Source organism: Garra rufa, chromosome 1, assembly GCF_049309525.1.
Source record: "Garra rufa chromosome 1, GarRuf1.0, whole genome shotgun sequence".
Lineage (NCBI taxonomy): Eukaryota > Metazoa > Chordata > Actinopteri > Cypriniformes > Cyprinidae > Garra > Garra rufa.
Window position 1 is genome coordinate 40,168,927 of NC_133361.1, and position 22,028 is coordinate 40,190,954.

The 22,028-nt window shown below is 37.6% G+C and overlaps 1 protein-coding gene across 1 annotated transcript in view; it reads left to right on the plus strand.

Moving 5' to 3' along the window:
- Window positions 1–3,244: 3,244 nt before the first annotated feature.
- Window positions 3,245–22,028, plus strand: part of map3k3 (mitogen-activated protein kinase kinase kinase 3) — a 37,028-nt gene continuing 18,244 nt past the window's right edge. Inside the window, exons 1-6 of the mRNA XM_073840618.1 lie at window positions 3,245–4,540; window positions 14,765–14,807; window positions 15,570–15,662; window positions 20,424–20,554; window positions 20,634–20,674; window positions 21,050–21,149. Coding sequence (XP_073696719.1) covers window positions 15,659–15,662; window positions 20,424–20,554; window positions 20,634–20,674; window positions 21,050–21,149 — 276 coding nt within the window. The 5' untranslated portion in view covers window positions 3,245–4,540; window positions 14,765–14,807; window positions 15,570–15,658. The remainder of the gene's footprint in view (window positions 4,541–14,764; window positions 14,808–15,569; window positions 15,663–20,423; window positions 20,555–20,633; window positions 20,675–21,049; window positions 21,150–22,028) is intronic.

The following is a 22,028-nucleotide window of genomic DNA, read 5'->3' on the forward strand; positions in this document are numbered from 1 at the left end:
CATATTAAGCCTTATCATTTGAGTTGCATTTTGAGTTGAATTTCTTTTCAGCTTCCTATGAGTTTCATCAAATTTCAATCAACGTTCTCACTTCTCTTAAAATGTTGCACCTGTAATTGATTTGGTCCTCTTTATGGTGCATTTTCTTTTCTTTTCTGTCCTTTTGATTTTGGAGCAAACTTTCCACAGACACAAATCACTGTGTTTTACACCAATTGTTAGTGTTTGCACGCAGTGCGCCAAGGTACAAATGACACAATATCTTGCAAACGCTCACTGTCTTTTGTAAACTACAGAACAAGCCGGAAAAAGGTACGCTCATCTTTGCTCTTTTCTGATGGATTTGTAGTTCTTGAAATGTGTGAGTGTGTCTTTGTAAATGTATGGATATTTAAGGTTGCAAAAGATTATTTTTAAATGCTGTCGACTCTGTCTGCATGCGTCGAGTTGAGTGAGAGGAGATAAATGTACGCAAAGTGTATTACTCTATATCTAAAACTTGATCAGTGGAACAAGGTGGCCTTAAAGCAGAAGGAGGTCTTGGCTCTTTACTTGTCTCTTTTGTCCCCCGTCAGGTTCATTTTTTGTCTGAGTACTTTTATCAGCCCTCCAGGTCAACTGCTACAAGAATTTGTAATAAAATGTGATTTCGCTTTCTTTCACTTCCCACAGTCTTGTCTCATCCTTTTCTTCTCGTTTTCATTTTTGTACACTCTTTTGGAGAAAAAAACAAACAAACAAATCATATGCTGGTGTTGACCAACCCTTAGTTTGGATGTTTTCTTATAGTAAAGAAGTCAAATAAACATTTCACTAAAAACTGGTAAGACTTTGTAAACCTTAATGTATTAACAAACATGAACAAACAATGAACAATACATTTATTAAACTATTTATTGTCTGTTAATGTTAGTTAATAAAATATAGTTGTTCATTGTTTGTTCATGTTAGTTCACAGTGCATTAGCTAATGTTAACAGACACAACTAAGATTAATAAATGTTGTACAGGTGTTGTTTATGTTAACTAAAGAACCTTATTGTAAAATGTTACCGAAAAGTAAACTTATTTCAGCTAGTTGCCAGTGTAAACTTTTTAAATTTGAAGATCAGGGTAAATTGAATTTATTTCGTATTCTGGGATACATAAGTAGTTATCTTGTGTAGCACATGAACGGCAATACTAAAACAAAAATATGATATTTAGGCAAAATAAGAAAAATTTACACACATTTGTTCTGTTCAAAAGTTTTCACCCCCTGGCTCTTAATGCATTGTGTTTACTTCTGGAGCATCAGTGAGTGTTTGAACCTTCTGTAATAGTTGCACTGAGTCCCTCAGTCAGCTGGAAAGGGGTTCAAATACACGAAAATGCTAAAAAAAAAAAAAAAAAGGGAAAAAAAGAATTTGTGGGACCTGAAGGATTTTTCAGAAGAACAGCAGGTAGTTTAAATGTTTAGGACAAACAAGGAACTCATGAACAACTATCACTAAACAAACAAACAAGAAACAGTTGTGGTGGATCATTCAGGTAACAACACAGTATTAATAATCAAGCATATGTAAACTTTTGAACAGGGTCATTTTTATAAATTCAACTATTATTTTCTCTTGTGGACTATATTAAACTTAGACACAGTCTTACATCAACCATCTTTTCTGGCGCCCTCTAGTGTTTTGGATGACATTCCTTATTTGACTTAAGTTTGGTTATTCTCTGCTGTCTATCGATGCCATCTAGTGATATCTATGCTCATTTAATCAAACATGAATATTCCTATGTTTTATTTTAGTCTCATTTTAACAGAATGCACGTCATTTAAAAAAAATTTATAAACCTTTTTAATATTGATGCTCAGTAAATTCTTGCAAATGGTATTTGTACCTAAGTACCACTAAGCTGAATGTACCATTATACATTTTACTGTTCTCATGCCTTGCTGCATTATTGTAAAGTGTTACCAAAAAACTAAACTTATTTTAGCGAGTTGCCAGTCTAACATTTCTTATTTTAATTGAGTTAGACTTGATGTACTAAAATAACTCAAATTAAAATGACAACATAGATAACAAAAACTTAAAACATTTAAGGAAATAAAAAAAAAAAATCTTTATGTGTGTATATATATATATATATATATATATATATTTATTTAACTTGCAGAAGGTTCACACACTCACTGATGCATTCTGAAATTTGAAGATCAGGGTAAATTTAAATGATTTTGTATTCTGGGAAACATCTTGTGTAGCTTCTGAAGGGCAGTAAGGCTCTTAATGCATTGTGTTTCCTTCTGAAGCATCAGTAAGCGTTTGAACCTTCTGTAACAGTTGCATTTGAGTTCCTCCTCAGTGTGAAAAGATGGATCTCAAAATAATACCGTCATTGTTGGAAAGGGTTCAAATAGATAAAAATGCTAAAAAACCTAGGAATGTGTGGGACCTGAAGGATTTTTTCTGAAGAACAGCGGGCAGTTTAACTGTTCAGGACAAACTAAGGGATTCATGAACAACTCTCTCAAAGGACAATTAAGGTAATAACACTGTATTAAGAATCAAGTGTATGTAAACAGGGTAATTTTTTATCAATTCAACTATTATTTTCTCTTGTGGACTATATGTTAATGTATTTTATGTGAAATATCTTATTCAGGTCAGTACTAAATAAAACATAACATGAATTTTGTATGATCCCTCTTATTTTGGTAAAATAATGAACATTTTGCAGATTCTGCAAGGTGTATGTAAACTTTTGACTTCAACTGTATACAAACACAGAGATTGATTATAAATATGGCAGTAATTGCAGTTACATAATTCTCAATGGTAATTCTTAAAGTGATAATACTTAAAAAAACAAAAAAAAAACATTACAATGTCTAAAATATATATTCTTTTCAATACAAACAGTACAGCAAATAACAACATATATAACAGACAGCAGAGAGAAATGAATGAGGTTTAGTTAATGAATATTGTAAATAAATGCTGGTCCCAGATACAAGTATTACACTAACACGTATTTACCGTGAAGAGTTATGTTGTGTTTTTGTTAAACGCATTAGGTTATTCTTCTAAATACCAGACCACTGGAAATCTCACCTATGATGGCTCACTTCTGACTCCTACGTCATAAATATGTGCGCGGCAGTGATGCTGCGCTGTGCGCGTCACGTGACCAAGCATGAACTAAAGAGAGGAATAGCGCGCCCCCGAGCGTACACAAAGTGCTGACCACAGTTGTCATCTTGAACATGTTGCGGAAATTACAGACGCTCTGCAATGCATTGTTTTCCGCCGATGACGATGAAAAAATCGTGAACGCAATTTTGTCCGTGCACGGGCATTAACATGACAAACTTTCGGCTGGCTGTGAAGGAAGCGAGCTTATGGGTTCCGGTGACGAACTGCTTTTTCGCTGTCAGGAAACTCTGCGTTAAAGATTCATTCTAGCATCTGCTGTTTATCACCATCAACATCACGACAATGCTTGGACTAATGTCGCCTGAAGATCTCGTCTCCTGCTCGGTATCACCAAATTCGCTTGTACGGCCATCTGGGAGCTTGTTTTCCGCACTTTCTCCGAGTTTTAACTTTCGCTGAGTTCAACCGTCATCAACGGAAAGGGGAATTTGTTCTCGAAGTTCAAGTAGCCGCTGATTGGAACGCGCACGCTCTTTTGTCCAGATCTTCGACACTGCGATTCCTGTGCAGTTAACATTGTCCTCAAACATTTTTTCGGTTTTGAACTGGATACGTGAAGGCTGCTATAACAGTCACATGCCTTCATTCATAATTATTTGTCGCATAATAATGCGGAGATTGTCCAAGCATCGAGCTGAGGGCTCATTTTCTGATTTATTTGGCTTTACAAAGTTGTTACGCACAGAATTCTTTAACACACACGGACTGTTACCGATTCGCCTTTCAATAAAAAGTGAAAACTGTACGGTCGTGCAGTGAGCTGGCCAGACACATCGACGGAGGGGGAAAAATATGCAAACCTAGCAGGAAAAGAAGCCATCAAAATTACGGAAATCCTTTCTTTTCCTCCAGTCTGCTATTACAAAATGCATTCTGTGTAAGCAGCTCGTATATATCTGCAGCATTTGTCTTATTTTCATAAATTCTTACCGTTTGGACGTTAAGTTTATTATTCAGATTTATTTTGAACTCTCCATGCAGTAGTAATGCTGTCTACACAACGCTATACAGATATGTCGCTTGACGAAACGTCAGTATTTCCTTCGTAGTCACTTGATTAAAACTTTCTCGTAGCATAAACTAGAAATTACGTTTTTTGTCTGTTTAAGAGGTCTCTTAACTGGTCTGAGGAACAAGTTTGATGGACGATATGGGAGACCCTCAGGGGTCTGCGCGCCTGAAAGCGCGTTAGCAATGGCAGCGGCCTGGATATCTATGGACAATCATATTGCATTAACTGTACCTGTTACGTTTGTCTTGACGATATACATCGAGTTTCTGAAGACAGGACAGAAAGTGACTCTGTGAAACGCCCTCCTTCACCTGCGTGCAGTTCAGGTGAGTATTGTAACTTAGGGTTCAGTATGTGCTTACATAAACATGCTTGCAAAGTTTCAAGGTGTGTTAAGGTTGTGACAGTCTTGAGTAATAACACTGACATCCCCTCTTGTCATTCATAAAATGTGCACTAAATATGCACATAAATAGCTGGTATCTGTACGAAATAAGTGTGACGAATAGCAGGTGTAAACTGCATAACATTTAGATGATTCACTAGTACTGGAAATCATGTAGAACAACAACCATTGTTTACCATAGACCTAAATGAAGGTCTTCATGCTCATGTGTGACCCTGGACCACAAAACCAATCATAAGGGTAAGCATTTTGAAATTGAGATTTATACATTATCTGAAAGCTTAATAAAAGCTTTCCGTTGATTAGGATAGGACAATAATTGACCGAGATACAACTATTTGAAAGTCTGGAATCTGAGGGTGCAAAAATCTAAATATTGAGAAAACTACATTTAAAGTTGTCCAAATGAAGTTCTAGCAATGCATATTACTAATCAAAAATTGGGTTTTGATATATTTATCGTGGCAAATGTACAAAATATCTTCATGGAACATGGTCTTAATATCCTAATGATTTTTGGCATAAAAGAAAAATCGATCATTTTGACCCATACAATGTATTTTTGGCTATTGCTGCAAATATACCCGTGCTCCTCAAGACTGTTTTTGTGGTTCACCACATAAACACATATGTCAAGTCAAGATAAGTCACCTTTCTATAGCGCTTTATACAGTACAGATTGTTTCAAAGAAGCTTCACAGTAATAAACAGGAAAATAGCAGAATCAGTTATGGAAACTCGTCTATGGAGGCAATTCAGAATTTGCTGTAAAGCAGCTCTAAAAGACAATGGTGTCATTATTTAGCTCAAGTTAGGTCAGTGTTAGTTCAGTTCAGCTTGATAACAATGTAAAGTTAGTCTGTTTTGAAACAAGTGCAATTAATCTAAAAGCGCTTCGACAAAAGCCAGTAATGTTGATATTCGGCTCGAGTCGTTTTTTTATGATGATTCAATTCTGTTAGATAACAGTGTGGATGCAGCTAGATGTGATTCAGCTATAAAGCATGTGTGTGCGTGTACAACTTAATTGTATTGTATTATATACTATTCAAAAGTTTATTGTCAGCAAAATCAAATACAGTAGAAACAGTAATATTGTGAAAAATTATTGCGTTTTCAAATGTACCACTTTTTTTGTTAACATACACAACCAGTCAAAAGTTTTGAAAAGTAAGATTTTTAATGTTTTTTTAAGTCTCTTCTGCTCACCCAACCTGCATTTATTTGATCCAAAGTACAGCAAAAGCAGTATTTTATCAAACAAATATTTAACAAATATTTTAATATATTTTAAAATGTAATTTTTTAGCATCATTAGTCCAGTCACATGATCCTTCAGAAACCATTCTGATTTGCTGCTCCAAAAATATTTTTCGTTCTTTGATATTCTTTGATAAATAGAACACTCAAAATTAATAGAAATCTTTTGTAACATTATAGATGTCTTTACAATCACTTTTAATCAATTTGATGCGTAAAAGTGTTAATTTCTTCAAATGAGAAACTCTTACTGACCTTAAACTTACTAGTGGTGTGTGTATTTTAGTATGGTGTTGTCATGGCCAGTCTGCTTTCTAGATATTAGTGTCTGCCATGGAAAAAGCAATATCGGTTGACCACTAGTGATGCACATAGCTGAAATATTTCCAATGCCAAGTACCCCAGGGAGCTGGTTGGGAATCACTGTTATAGATGAATAAACCATTTTTGCACACACATCTGTTAACATTTCTACAAGAACACTGGTTTACATTTTATGGTTTCCAACTTTAGAGAACTCTTCATAATTAGAAATTGATTAATGAAAACACTCACTCAAATACTAAGTCAGTCAGTCTAGAAAGTGCTTCATGAAGCAAGTACTGCTTTTTTTGGTGTTGAGAAAATCCTTCACACCTCTCCACTCTCGTTGTGTCTTTGCATCACAACTTCAACTTGAAACAACTGCATGGGCCACAGCTTACACAGATGGTGTAAGATCTGTTTATGTATGATGTAACATGGGCTTTTTACCAGTTCGTGACCCAGTTCGTTTTCCACCATCTAGAACAGTTTGTCATGTCTACCCTAGGAATCGTTTGAGAGCGTTGGGAACCCTAGGGGGATTTGTGCTGTAAGCCTCTGAATCTCTTGTGCCGTAAGCCCCTCCGTGAGCAAAAGCCAACAGCCTCAGTGCCAGCGCCACGGCTGGGAAAATCAGCCACAGACTAAACAGCTGAAAATCAGGCGAGAGGTGCTTGGGGGCGGGAACGGTTCGGAGAAGTTTGTTGAGATTCTGGCAAATACTGGAAAAGGGATACAAGCAAAACAAAGTGGCTCCAGCTGACAGGGCCAATGGACAGCCTTCTTCCCTCTCCAGATTCCACACATACTTACCATAAGGTAATTAAGAACAGGAGAAACAGAAAATGAGACCAAGAAGGGGCCAGAGACTCAATAAAGACTGGATGAAAAGGAGACAGTTTTACAGTCTTTTGTACAGGAGTTATAAATAATGTTTTGCTCCATGACCAATTTTACGGGTTTGCCCCAACAGCTCAACTGTTATAGTCAGCTTTTATAATACTAATTCAAACACTGTGTCAAACTAATAAGGGCCAGCAAACAGTACCAGCAATATTATACATCCAAATTGTGAAAAATCACAGTATCACAATTTCAGCAGCGTTTCCATCCGATGGCTGCATCTGAAATCACTGTTCACTGAAAGGTTCTTTAGGGAGCCAAAAATGGTTCTTCCATGGGATCACCCTTTTGGAACCTTTATTTTTTAGAGTGTAGAGGCACATATTTTCAATGATCCTGGGTTGGTTTTTCATAACCAGGGCTCGACAATAAGGACTGCCCGATGGCCCAGGGCCAGCGTGCAAGACGTTCGAGACAGTAGACAGGATCGTGTGACCTGTGATGTCGTGAACACCATATTGCTTTTCGGTTCCTCTTATCTGATTGGTTGTTGTAAGCACTGTTTTTTTTCCCGTAACCTGGTAGTCTCGTGTAGCCAGACCTTCAGACGGACGGCTGAAGGTCTGGAATTCATGGCAGCTTTAATTGGCCAAGTCCCGCCCATAAGGCTGTTTGACCGACATGTCAAACAACCAATCACAGTTCGTTTCGTTCAGCGTCACGTTTCGGGGTGTAGAAATGCCCCCACAACAACAGACTGGCATGCAACAAGTCAGTCATTGAAATAACCAGCATTGAAAGATAACGAAGAAGAGGGAGAACAAGCAGTAAGTCAGTAATTTGTTCGCGAACGTCGCAAATGTGTATAACAACAACGACGTCTGCATAAGCACCTTTTAGCAAAACGCAAGTAAATCAGTCTGCACTTTGTTTCCCGGCGGACCGAAAATAAACGCGACACTCGCGTGTTCCGGATATCCGATCAAATTCAACTAATCAGATGACGACTTCGACATTCCTGAAGTGTTTCCAGTTAAGCGTACTATATGCATCAGACGTTTAGCCAACGTTCCGTAAGACTAGTAACCTGGTAACAACCATTACAGCGAAGAGACGGCAACATGGCGGCAACATCAAATTAAAAAGAAAACGTCTGTTTATAACTCGCATTTGCGACTAAAAATTACTACGTGCGACTGTGAAAAAAAATATTTAGGAGCACCATGTGCAGGGATGGAAATTAGCACCCGCCACCAGCCAAATGCGGGTGATTTTGTGTTGTGGCGGGTAAACTCGCTTCACCCAACGGCCACCGTGGCGGGTAAATAAAAATAACATACTTCAACCGGACGGCGTGAGGCGGTAATGCACCTTAACGTTGGTTGCGAACTGCCGTTAAAATGCACGAAGAAGCAGAAGACTACGGCGGACACTTTTAGCGGAGGCACACCTTCAGAAAAATGTGGCGATACATCACAGGCGTTAAGAGGTCTGTTAGAATATCTTTACAATCTGCTTTTGAAGAAATATATTGTATTTCGTGCTACAGCGCACATTCTGTCAGATGCAATTCATGTCGCGTCTTTCTCAATATACTGTACAACGCGGCATTCATTCACATCAGATGATAACTCGGCGGCAGAGTTCCACTCACACAGGGGCGTAATTTCCACTGGGGACACGCTTTTCAAAATCCCGTTGGTGTCTACCCAAATGGTTTTGTTAAGTAATCTCTTGTATTTTAGAAAGCACGCTCTACGCTGCCGAGAGTGTCGCGCTATAGTAAAAACGAAACCAAAAGTAAAAAGCGCACGCTCATTCAAAAGCAACTTTAATACCCTGCGCTTAGAGAGCGACTCCCCAATGCGCGCAAATTAGGCTACATAAAATATCTAGGCTGTTATAGTATGTGGGCTATAAGTTGTGTAGTTGTGAAGATAGCTCTGTATCATGATAGAAAAATTCGGTGAAAATGTCAGTATTTTATTGAGACTTGAGATTAAATAAACTGCTCAAGTATAGTAGATCTTGTAGTATTAATTTTCACATGCAGCTACACATTGTCGGTTAAAAACATAAAGTGGCTGGTAAAAACATTTAGTGGCTGGTAGATTTTGAAATCCACCAGACACACTGGCCAGTGGACAAAAAAGTTAATTTCCATCCCTGACCATGTGCGACTGACCCCATCAGCATATTTGTGTTTGCGCTCAGGGGAGCTTCAAAGGTTTCTACGTGTTTTTGCAACGTTGAGTAATGCATCACAGACATTTCTCACGAGTCCATTCATAAAGTGTAGAGAGAGTGTAAATAAGAGACTGATTGTGCAGTAAGTTATAGAGAGCGCCGTTGATTATAATAGAGCTTTGTGATATCGCAAACTAAGATGAGTGACAACTTTTAATAAATGTTGTGGGAGTTTGTAAATGAGGTATTGATTTAATACTACAGTTAAATAAACAAGAAGTTATTATCAAGTTACTTACATTGTCTGACTATAACACTATGCTTGATTTTGCTCTGTTTCGTCATCAAAAGTAATCTGAAACAAGTCACACCTGAGCCGCTGCGCATCTCCACTCAAACACAGCGGTGTTTCGTTTATGAATGAACGTGCGTTTTTAAACGAATCTAGTGAAATTATTCAATTTCCCATTCATTAAAAGTCACTTGCTTTATTCCCAAATGAACCATCCGTTCAAACGAATCAAATGAATATGATTCAGTAATTAAATCAGTCTCTTGCCGCCACCTGCTGGCAGATCTCTGTTTTCAAAATTTTATAACATGAATTTATGAATTTGATTGCACTCATGGCACCTCTGAGCCTAATTAAACATATGAAAAGGTAAAAACAAAGGTAAACAAAAATCATGGATGACCACTGTAAAAACAAAACTTTTAACATAAATTCTGCTTAATAACACTCTGTTTACTAATAGTGTTTAATTTTCTTCTTTGCAACAACATTCCTTTAATAGGAGTCCTCCATTTATGTATAGTTAACTGCTGATCTGGGACCATCAACCTGGACAAACTGTTGTGCATAAATTTAGTTACATCACAATTATAAGTTTTTAAAATTGTCAATTGTATTTAAGGAAATATACAGTTATACTGTATTTGGCTTTTGACACATTATTTAAAATGTGGCAAAGAAATAACTATTACCTTTTTTTTTTTTTTTTTTTTGGGGCCATTGAAAATTTTGGCAGGGCAAGTAAAAATCTGAACCACTGGCCCGATCGGGCCAGTAGAAAAAATCCTTAGCGTTGAACCCTGATAACTGAGCTTAACCCCAGATATTACGGTATTAAGACTTCAATTGCTTAATATAATGTAAATGTTGTGTCTTACTGAAATATGTTGTAGAAAACCCATGAAAGATTTACGTTATTTAAAAAATCCACATAGTTTCATACATATTTTGGAGTGTAGGGGGTACCATTATTTTAATGGCATCAAGTGGTTGCACTTGGTGAGCTACTGTAGCTACTTGTTGCTGTTTTTACCACAACACAATTCAGAAAATAAAATACTGATACAATGATCACAGCTACTGAAAGAGGTTACAGGTGGTGATGGATATAAGCATAGGCTTAAACCAAATGCCATACCATCGTTTTTTCCCACAAGGAGTCTAAACGCCCCGAATATTGAGTGAAATCTGCACTGAGAAACTCCTTCAGTGGCTGTGGCAAGCGTCAACATGTTTACATTGAGCCAGGATGGCATCTAGCATTTCTTGTCTCTGCCGCTTGTAAGCTCTTTCAGTAGCTGTGGTCTACTAAAAGCCTCAAAGGCATCAGGGCTAAAGTGGAGAGAACAAAGACGCAGGTCTTTAAGAAGTTGTATTTGTCCACAGGCTTCTATCAGTGTTTTATTCTCCGTGTTATGTTAAAAATAGCAACAGGTAGCACCAGTAGCTCACCAAGTGCAACCATTTGATGTCATTGAAATAATGGCGCCTCCTATTCTCCAAAATATGGATAAAACAATGTGTTTTTTAAATAATGTAAGTCTTTCATTCATTAAAATGATTGCATCTTGGAGTTTAGATTCCAAAGGTTATGCTCTAATTTAAAATGGTTCGATAGGAAAGCAACAAAAGATGGAAGGAAAATCTAAAGCCAAGTCGGTTGAGTTTGTGTTTTACAAACTGTGAGATTTCCAGTGGTGTGGCATCACCCCAGCATAAATCCATTCAGACCTTGCATGATGGAAAAGCGTGCGCTCTCTCACCAAACCCTCTGTGGAGCATTCTGGTGAGGGTCTCTTTAGCTTAGACTTGGATTTATATATAGCAAGACGTCAGATGGGGCCATACTCACTCATAGGCTGTTCATAGGTGCATTCAATAAGGCCACCTGGGTGCCACTAAGGATATTTGGCTGAATGAGTGCGAATGAATGATGTCTGACCTCTGTAATTTCTCACGGTTCAGTGGAAGTTGCATGACTGGAGGCGCTGAAACAAACGCATGCATGCGCGTGCACACTCCTTACCTCATCCGTTTGGTTAATCATTTCAGCACTGACCGTAAGTTTGAAAGGATGAGCAATTCTCAGCAATGTCCAGTTAGTTCTCTCTCCTCTGGTCCACTGTAATTGGATCAAAAGAGAGTTTTGCAGGTCTGATGAAGCCCGGCAGTGAAGCACAGGCAGGTAATATCATTAGGAATGATGCAGTGCTATCCGGAGATCTGCTTTTAAAGGTCAGGATATGCTGATGGAAGCAATCTGATGAGACTTGGCTGAATTTCTAGAGCGACCATTGGTTGGTTTGCCTCTCAGCAGCTCACCTGGTCTGACTTGTTCAGGATGTCCTTTATATTTTATATTTTACATCACATTTTTAGATACCTTTAGAGTTGTGTGTAAGTAAAAGTAACTGAATGAACTAAGGCTTACTGAGTTGATGTCGATTCAGTCTTTATTTGATTTGGATTCTGATTAATTTGAGTATATTTCGTATTATATCGGCTAATGCTTTAAATCATATATGGAGATGTTTTCAACATATGCAGTTGGTCTTTTTGAAATATTCATTAAACTATTTGACTCATAACAAGGTTTTATGGGGGAAATTAGGCTACAATGGTCACACATTGAGATTTATACATCATCTGAATAAAAAAGTTTTCCATTGATGTATGGTTTGTTAGGATTGGACAATTTTTGGCCGGGTTGCAACTATTTGAATATCTGGAATCTGAGGGTGCAAATTCACCTGTGTTGTCCAAATAAAGTTCTTAGCAATGCATATTACTAATCAAAAATTAAGTTTTAATATATTTACGATAGGAAATTGACAAAATATTTTCATGGGACATGATCTTTACTTAATATCCCAATGTTTTTCACATTAAAAGAGAAATCGGTCATTTTGACCCATGCAATCTATTTTTGGTTATTGCTACAAACATACCCATGCTACTTAAGACTGGTTTTGTGGTCCAGGGTCACATGTATTTGTTTCTGCATGCTTCAATTGTCGTTTTATTGCATCACTTTCAATTCAGATTGCAAACTCACATTAACAGCTTGGATAAAATGTTATTTATTTGTTGGACTAGTGGCACTGACTTGTTCCGCAGGATGCAGTGACACCAAGATTCATCTTTGGATTTTAAGAATCTATATTAGGTTCATTTATATTTAGATCTGCATTATGTACCCAGTTTTTAAAATTAAAACTGATATATGCGTTAGAATATGCTGTAAGTTTACTAAAGCTAAATACTAAATGTGCTCAAACATTTTATCCAGACAATCACAATGCTTGGTAATAGGGTTGTGACGATGAGGAAATTTCCCCACCGGTTAATCGACATGTGACAACACCGGTAATACCGGTATCACCGTGGGGGTGTGGTTTTCCTCTTATTTTCTGCATTTAAATAGCTTATAAATGCGTGCGTATTATACTTTCACTTTCAGTTTTGCGGGAATTGGCAATTCGGTGTCAATTGTTTGAATGGACGACAACGAAAAAAAAAAAAAAAAAAAAAACTTTGAACCCAAAATATTGCCAAGCAGGCGCTTTTGCATTGCGTTTTGACTAGGGGTGTGAACCTACAGCGGCATAATCTTTTCTGAAAAGTGTCTGCATGAGGGAAGCTTATATCGCGGCTCCAGTGTATTTAACCACCACAGAAAAGGGCCATATATATTTTGCTATAAAAGCTGCCGCTATAGTCATTTTAAACGCGAAAAACTAAACCGAATACGATTCGAACCGAGAGGTACCACTCAGATCTTATTTAATTAAAACAAGGGAACGAATAGAGTCCTACACGAGCCCAGCCTGAGACTCTCAGACCCGAGCCCCGGTCTTGTCTGACAATTTATCAGAACAGAGTTCGTGTTGCAGCCAATAAAATAGCTCCGTTTTGGATTTTAATGGCAAAGTGGCTAGAATTCGTTTTGTTTCCTTTTTATGTTAATTTACACATATGTTTGGAACATTTTATGTTTGTTAAATTCAAGTTTTTGTTTTTTTAAATAATGACCTAAAGACCAAGCGGCCAGCGGCAATGAGTTGAGCATGTTTGATAAATTTAGCCTTCTCAAATCAGCACGACTTGCATTAAATAAAATCTATAGACATAAAACACTTGATGCATTTCAGAATATTAATTTAAACATTTAAACTAGATAAATGTGCGCGGTTAGAGCATATATCCAATCGTTTCTGCAGAGAGTGAAAGCGAAAGCGGGCTTTGCAGCTGGACATGGAAGCTCAAACGCAATTAATCACTTGCATTTTTGCTTAATAACAGTGGAAACCTGAAATACACCATTTTTGTTGATAAAGATAAGAGTACTACATTATTCAAAACGGCAAAATGTGTACTATTATTTATGTGCACTCACAATATCAACAAAACGTTATATTTTTGTAAAACGGTGCTGAGATAGACACGCTCAGTTCTTTTCAACCAAATACAAATAATGTTTCAATCTTTTAAAGAATTACTAACAAAAAAAGACATTTGTTAAATACACACTGATGTTTGTTAGTTCGTTAAATGCTCCGTGTGTAAATAAAGTGGTAATAATCCTTTCAGCTAAAATCTGAAGACTTATTTTATAGAGTAGCCTACTCCGCTCGTTAGCCCAACCCCCCCTCCCGGAAAATCATGCAAGCCCCCTGTGTCGCGTGTGCTGGCACCGAGACTGAGTCCGTTATAATCGGTTATGGTCTATTACTGAACCAATAACGAATCGTCCTTGTCTGCATCGTAAAAACAATTAATTTTTACACCCCTAGTTTTGACACTAAATTGTCCGCTATTCTCTTTCTGTAAACTCGACTCCTCTCGTTCTCCTCAAGTTATAAATGAAATATGACGCATTGTAGCTATGTTCAGTTTTTAATTATAGTGCATTCTCTCGTCTTAAGTAAATTATTTAGAATTATATTTTCCATTTAATTCAAATAAACATTTAATTAAAAAAAACGAATACTTAAAAAAAAAAAAAAAAATGTGGGGACGGTGTCACGGTGGAAATGTGATGTCACCGGTGTTGCGTCTTAAAACCGGTAACACCGTCAACACCATCAATCGTGGCAAGCCTACTTGGTAAATGAATGCTGACACTATAGATTCCATGCATTCCATGCGAAGGTTAGCTGTTGTTAAATAGGTTTCTTCATAGAAGTGGGTTATGTATTATGTGAAACTATTATTTGACACCTTTGTGGTGAATTTTTTTTTTCTTTTTCTCTCTTCCAGGAAGAACAGATAACACCTTTGAAGGACATCAGAAGGTTACTAGGTACGTTTTCTTTTTCTCTCATATATATAAAGTTTTACATTTAAGAGCTCCAAGTACATGGTCAATAATACTATTATGGACCATACCCTCTGTCATTTGGTTAAGCCTTGAAAAACAGAACAAAAACACAGTTGAAAAGCAGAACATTCAATGTAAAGTACAGCCATTTTTGCATTCACATTCTTTCTATAATGTGAGCCACCTGTATTCATGGGCAAATGAAGTATGAAAATATTACATTGATTGTGTTTATATGAGGAGTATGGCATTGTTGAGAGGGGCCTTTATGGCTGGAAGCTAGCTTGGAGCTGAAAATCTGGCAATTTTTAAATGGTAAATATTTCCCTCAGCTTTTTTTCCCTCGGCTTCGAGGTTTGTGCCAGGTTTCTCAGTGCCAGCAGGGATCATGTTACAGTCCTTCAGGTCTCACATGCGTGCACAGCACACATTCTCACCATCCTGTTACACATGTGAAACATTTCCGCATTTAGGTTATTGCCTATATTTTGGGTGGAGTTTTTGTGCATCTAGCATCAGTAAATTTTAATGTGTCTAATAAACATTAAGGTGGTAAACAGTGCTGTTAAAATGCGCTTGTAAATAAAAAGCCCCTGAAAGTATGATGATATAATACATAATTGTCTGTGTAGTTGTTGGCTGTGATATCATTGTTTGCTGGCTCAGATTACATTTGCTTAGGTAGGGAAGTAAGATATAGCTGATGACAGGCAGTCATAATGATGTGCCTAATTTGATTTGTAGGCCATTGATGGGTGACACTAGAGGACGGTGTGTGTGAGGACCTTCAAACCTGAACTCCTTTCAAGAGCACACACATACATACCGGCAAAATGAGTAAGTCCTCATGTCTTGTTTTGTTTTTACCCCATATATCAAGTGTCTTCATTTGTAGTTTAAACTTTATGAGAAACAAAAATGTAAAATATACAATATTAGGTAGCTTTCAACCAAAGCTTAAGTTAAAAAGCTAAAGCTTACCTGGATGTTTAATAGTCTGAAAAATGTGGGGTAAGTAAAATGTTTTTGAAAGAAGTCTAACCACGTCTGCATTTATTTGATCAAAAATACAGTGAAAATAAACATTATTTTAAAGTATAATAATTTCAAGTAACTGTTTCCTATTTTAATATTTAATATTTAAAATTACAGAGGAAAAAGAGTGACTAAGAAATAGTGGGCTGGAAGCAACTCTAAGTCCTGGAATTAAAAGGATGTCGGGAGATTTTATTTTTTTAAAGGGAGAGAGTGAAACGGAGACAGACAGCTTATGTTCTCACTGGTCACATGAACTCACAGATATTCAACAGTTGAGTGGTTGAGTCTGTTGCTTGGGTCGATCTGCCATGTTCCCAGTATTGGTGGGTAGACGAGACTTCTCTGTTTCTCTCCCTCTCTGGAGATGTGTGAAGTCCGTCCAAACAACACACTGCGAATATTTTCCCTCCGTGAGTGAGCTTAGCCAAGACACATCTCATTCTTACATCAAACATGAGAACAGAGTTCTCGAAAAACACAGTCATCTCCCTCTCACAAGCTTCACTGCGTTGACTCAGGTCTAGTCGTCTGACTGTGAGTGTGTTTATTCATGAAAAAGAGAGCAGAACATCCTCTCAGTTCCTCTGCACCTGTGCTGTAACTATAGCAAGTTCGTAGTTTCTGCAACACAATCTCTGTTTAGTTTAAAATACAGTAATAAGCCACTCTAGGACAAAAACGAAAATTCTGTCATTAGTTACTCACCCTCATGTCGTTTCAAAGCCGTAAGACTTTCCTTCATCTTCAGAACCCTAATTAAAATATTTTTTGATGAAATCTGAGCTTTCTGACCCTGCATCGTTAAAATAGTCCCTGTGACAATCTAATTTTATGAAGCTACAAGAATATTTTTGCGCATCGATGACTGACATGGAAGAGTTTAAATTGTTGAATGAAGTCGTTATTTTTGTCCTTTTGTCCGTTATGTCCTTACTACCTTTCTGGTCCTTGAACGTATCAGTTGTGTTGCCATCTTTGCAGGGTCAGAAAGCTCTTGGATTTCATCAAAAATATCTTAATTTGATGAACAAAGGTCTTATGCATTTGGAACGACATGAGGGTAATTAATGACAGAATTTTCCTTTTTGGGTGAACTATCCCTTTAAGGTTTAGTAACGGAGAGGGTGCACAAATAATGTTAAAATTAATACATTGAATTAACTAAGTTGTTTAGAATAAAAGTATTTACTGAATAAATGAATATAAATGATTATATTTAAATACAAAGTATTGACAACTGATTATTTGTAAGGATGCACAATATATCCATATTGTACTGGTTATTGGCCGATATTAGGGATTTTTTAATTTGTATTAAGTAATATTGAATGTTTAATTGTTCACGATAATTTTTCCTATTTTTACATTTAAATCAAATTTGCCATCATCTAACACTGACTTGAAGTTAATCTAATAAATTAATAATTTGGTAACACTGTAAAATGCAGTCAAAATAAATATCTATTTTTCGTACTATACAGTATAATATATGATGTTTTATTAACAAGGTTCGGGAGGAGCACGATCAGATAATCAATCTATTTTGCACAGGTGTAACTCGTTTAGCCAATCATCGAATTGGCGCATCATATATATAGCCAGCCGTCTTACTTCCATCCAGCGACAGTTTCTTGGCATCCCTCCTCCACCCCTACTCACCACTTCTAATCTGTTTCTATCCCAAACTAGGGAAGGGGAGTTCTCTGGGTCCGGCCTGTATTCCGGGCCCGGAACCCTTCCCCAGGACAGCACGCCTAAATGTGCTTATTACTCGCTCAAGCAGATTAGATGTAAGAGCGAACTCGTGAATATTAGATAAAATAGTTGAGAATGTTAATATTGGCATTTTTACCAGAGATTGTCTTACTATTGGGAGATGAGAAGGAACTGTATTACTTACTATTGGAGAAGCATGACAGTCAACTTGAATCACGTGTGCCTTGATAATCAATCACATTACAGCCTTGATATCATTGAATTTCAGTCAGAGTTGTGCGACACTCAAATGCAGTTTACAGATACCATAGGAATTAATGGGAAGTGCCGTAAGCTGAATCCCACCTGTCGCAAAAAGACTTCTCTTAAACAGCATTTTTTTGGTGTAAACTATTAAAGTAGTTTAATCCAGAGGTATTGTTTAGTGTAAAACATGTTAAAGATTATCTGATAGGCTGGAGATTTATCAGTGATGAGCTGTTTCCTCTAAAAAGCTGTTTATTCAGCATAGTGAAGCCTCTTCTCTGTTGACATCCATTCAAAAGAAATGGCCTCTGGTTTTCTTTCCATTAGGCATTAGCCGTTACACTTTTTGGCTAAAGGTTGCAGGCTTGCCTTCTACTGGTCGTTGCTTGAATCTGATTGGCTGATGAGCGTTCTGAGGTGTGCAATTATTTTCAGGGAAACGCATGTCTAGTAGTAGTTCCAGGCAAGTCTTGACCTCATTACATGTCCATATCCCTTCGCGAAGTGATTTCAGTTATTTCAAAACCTAAAACCCTCAACGACACTGACCAAGCACTTAAATATATTCACCTAAAGGATAAAAACTACAAATAATTTCCATGGTTTTGCCACGAAGTTACGTTGTATTATGTATGAAAAGCACATACTCTATTCCTCCTACTCTCTTTCCCTTACAAACGCACACATACAGTGCGACACACGAGCACAGAAACGTGTTGTCAGCTTTGCTTCTTATTTCTCACTAGTGAGGTAATAACAGTGCTGTTTTTAAAGCAGATGATGAACTTGGTTTCGCTATTATTAGTAGAGACGCTGCTTCCGAAAACTGTTGAGAGACGCACAGACTTATGTAATTCACACATGCTTAATCTCTCTCTCTCTCTCTCTCTCTCTCTCTCTCTCTCTCTCTCTCTCTCTCTAATAACTTTATTATTAACTACATTAGTCTGCTATCAACGGCTCAAGCCTCCTTTACTAAACCTAAAATGACGTTTTGGAATTAGCATACTTACATCTGAACATCAGAACATGAACAATGTCTTGAGGTGTGTTAACCATAGTATAAGCGGAATAATTGACTGTGCCCGTTGAATTAGTAAGGGATAATCAACGGTTTGCCGTGCGTTAAAGGATTTTAAATGCACGACGTGGAGGCTAATAACCGCCCGACGCGAAGCGGAGGGTGGTTGCCTCCGCGAAGTGCATTTTAAATCCTTTAACGCACGGCAAGCCGTTGATTATCCCGCTTATTCCATGGTTATAGACAAATTAAAACTAGGATTGATATTTGCAGCGCAAAATTTGACTGAATGGATAAAAAAGACGGTTATTTTCGTCAGTTATGACACGCAGCTCTAGCATTCTGGCCGCTTCAAATCAGACTCAGAGATTAAATAGTCCGGTAAAATCACATTTATTTGAATGAAAAATAGCATTTGTTTCAGTAGATTATCGATCGACCAAGAGAGAGTGTGAAGGCAAGAGAGATGACAGTTGCGTGTGTGTGTATGTGAATGTGCGTGCGTACCTGCATGCTGTGCGTCTCTCTCTACAAACAACAATTCATTCAAAAACAGCAGTTTTACCAACCCGTTGCTGAGGAATATAATGTAGCGATCTAGTATCTAGGATATTTTAATAAGGATCGCAGGCAAACGCTGACAAGAAGTTTATGTATGTGCGCAGCACAATGCGATCTCCGACCTCTCTCTCTCTCTCTCTCTCTCTCTCTCTCTCTCTCTCTCTCTCTCTCTCTCTGTGCTTTTGCGTGCATCAATTAAAGCAGCGCATTAATATAGAACGGTGATTAAACTGACTTGGAACTACCTGTGCATTAAACGGTTTTACTGCACACCTGCCAGCCAATCAGAATCCAGTATCCAGACATTCCATGGAATAATTAGAAAATAATGCACACTCCAGGTGTAATAGCCACTACAGCATCACCTTCTCGGGTGTGCATTATTTTATAATTATTCAACGACCGTCGCCAGTTATTTCTTACTTATACCATGGTCTTTCCTGAATACTGGATTCTGATTGGCTGGCAGATATGCATTAAAACTTTATAATGCACAGGTAGTTCCAAGTCAGTTTAATCACCGTTCTTTATTAATGCGCTGCTTAATTGATGCACACAAACACACATACACAAACACACACACACAGAAAGGTCGGAGATCGCATACACAGAAACTTGTCAACACTGCCCCGCAACTTTTAATAATAAAATAGCCCAGATACTAGAGCGCTACATTATATTCCTCAGCAACAAGGTGGTAAAATCGCTGTTTTTGAAGTAACACGGCTTCACTGTTTGTAGAGAGATGCACAGACGCAGGTAACAAACACACACACTGTCATCTCTCTCTCTCTGTCTGTCTCTTGATCGATGTGAAGCGGGCAGAATGCTAGAGCCAACGTTAATACGATGAAAAAAAAAACATAATTTTTAACCTGTCCAGTCAAGTATTGCTCTGCAAACATCATTAACAGCTTTAATCTGTCTATGCTGGCAAATGACCATGGTATAGGCTAGCCGTGCATTATCCCTTACTTATAAGTCAGCGGCTGTAACATCTCTGTCTTTCTCCCCAGATGAGAGACAGGCTCTCCATTCAATTATGAAGGATCTGGTGGCCCTGCAGATGACCAGGCGCCAGCCGACGTCAACTTATGACACGGCAAAACCTAAACCTGTCAGCACTGCCAGCTCTTCCAAAAGAATGGTAATACACATACATATATACCTTGTGACTCTTATTTGACCCTTTCATGACCTAACCACTCTTCACTCTTTCTTTTCAGGAGGATGTCAGGATTAAGTTTGAATTCTGTGGTGAAAGAAGGTGAATTTGAGTTTCTTTCTACTGGAATGTGTGTGTGTTAAAGTAAAAGTAATGTTCCAATAGTAATGCGAACACACATAAAGCCATGTGCAACGTCTGTGGCATTTACACACAGATATACACAGGCATCCTGTCTCTCAGCTCTCAGACTGGTATCACAGTGGAAAGGGAAAGGACTGTGGTTAGCCTGTGGCTGCCAGGACAGACCACAGCTATGCTAGGTGTGCTTGCAGGAATGTGTGCACTCTGCAGATCCGCTGTGTTTGACTTGACTTGCTGGCTCAGATTACACATCTAAAGAAATCTCAGCTTCCTGTTTAATGTCCCCCCCTCTGTGTGCGTGGCGTGTGTGTATGTTTATATATGTTTGTGTAGGATCCTGATGTTTGGGCGGCCTGTGCAGTTTGAGGAAGTCCAGCAGAAAGTCAAAACATTCTTCGGTCAGCAGTTAGACCTGCATTATATGAATAATGAGGTATTGATTCACATTCAAATGCACTCACTGACACTCACTTATGTCCCATCGCTGCACTCTTACCAGAAATCCTTAAGACTTAAACATACACTATTTTAGTACTATTATCATAAATTACAGGGTAAATTTAAAGGTAATATTTCAAGGTGAAGGTATAAAGATGAATGGGTTTTTTTTCAGTCCTGTTCTGCATGTTCATACTAAGTACTTATTATAGTAATAAGATTACCTATGTATTAACCCTGAACCATTAACATTATATTTGTGTAAAATCTTTAAGGGATAAAATACTGAATAACATCCTGGAAAACCCTTAAAAATAGCAACATTCCTAAAGAGGTACTTGAAAAGTCCTTGAATTATTGAAAGACAATGTATCTATGACATAAATGTTTAATTTTTTCAGTAAGCACATAACATTTCACATTCACGCAATTCAAAAACATCATACTTTTTCCCTGATTATTTCAGTTAAAACTAGCGAGCTAAGCCAGTAGTAGTACTGACAATGTCGTCTAAAGACTGTCGTCCGAAGACGCCAAAAGAGGAACAGATGAACTGAATCAATTGAGTCATTTACACTGGAACTGCTCCAATTGATTCAAACTCGTGACTTCAGTCATGCATTTCAAGCGATTCACTAGCAAAAACCACATCAAATTAAAAGAGCAATTCGAAGTTCTACATCACTTTTAATGTTTTTAAAAAGCACATATAACGATTGATGAAACAGAGCTTTTAGAAACTCTGAATCAGTTAAACCATTGCGTCGCAAAATGATTCACGGGTTTCAAAAAGTTCCAGTCGGATCACGTGTCGCAAATCATTTGATTGAGATCGGGACTTCGGAGTAGGTTCATGTCCTTTATCTGAAATCCG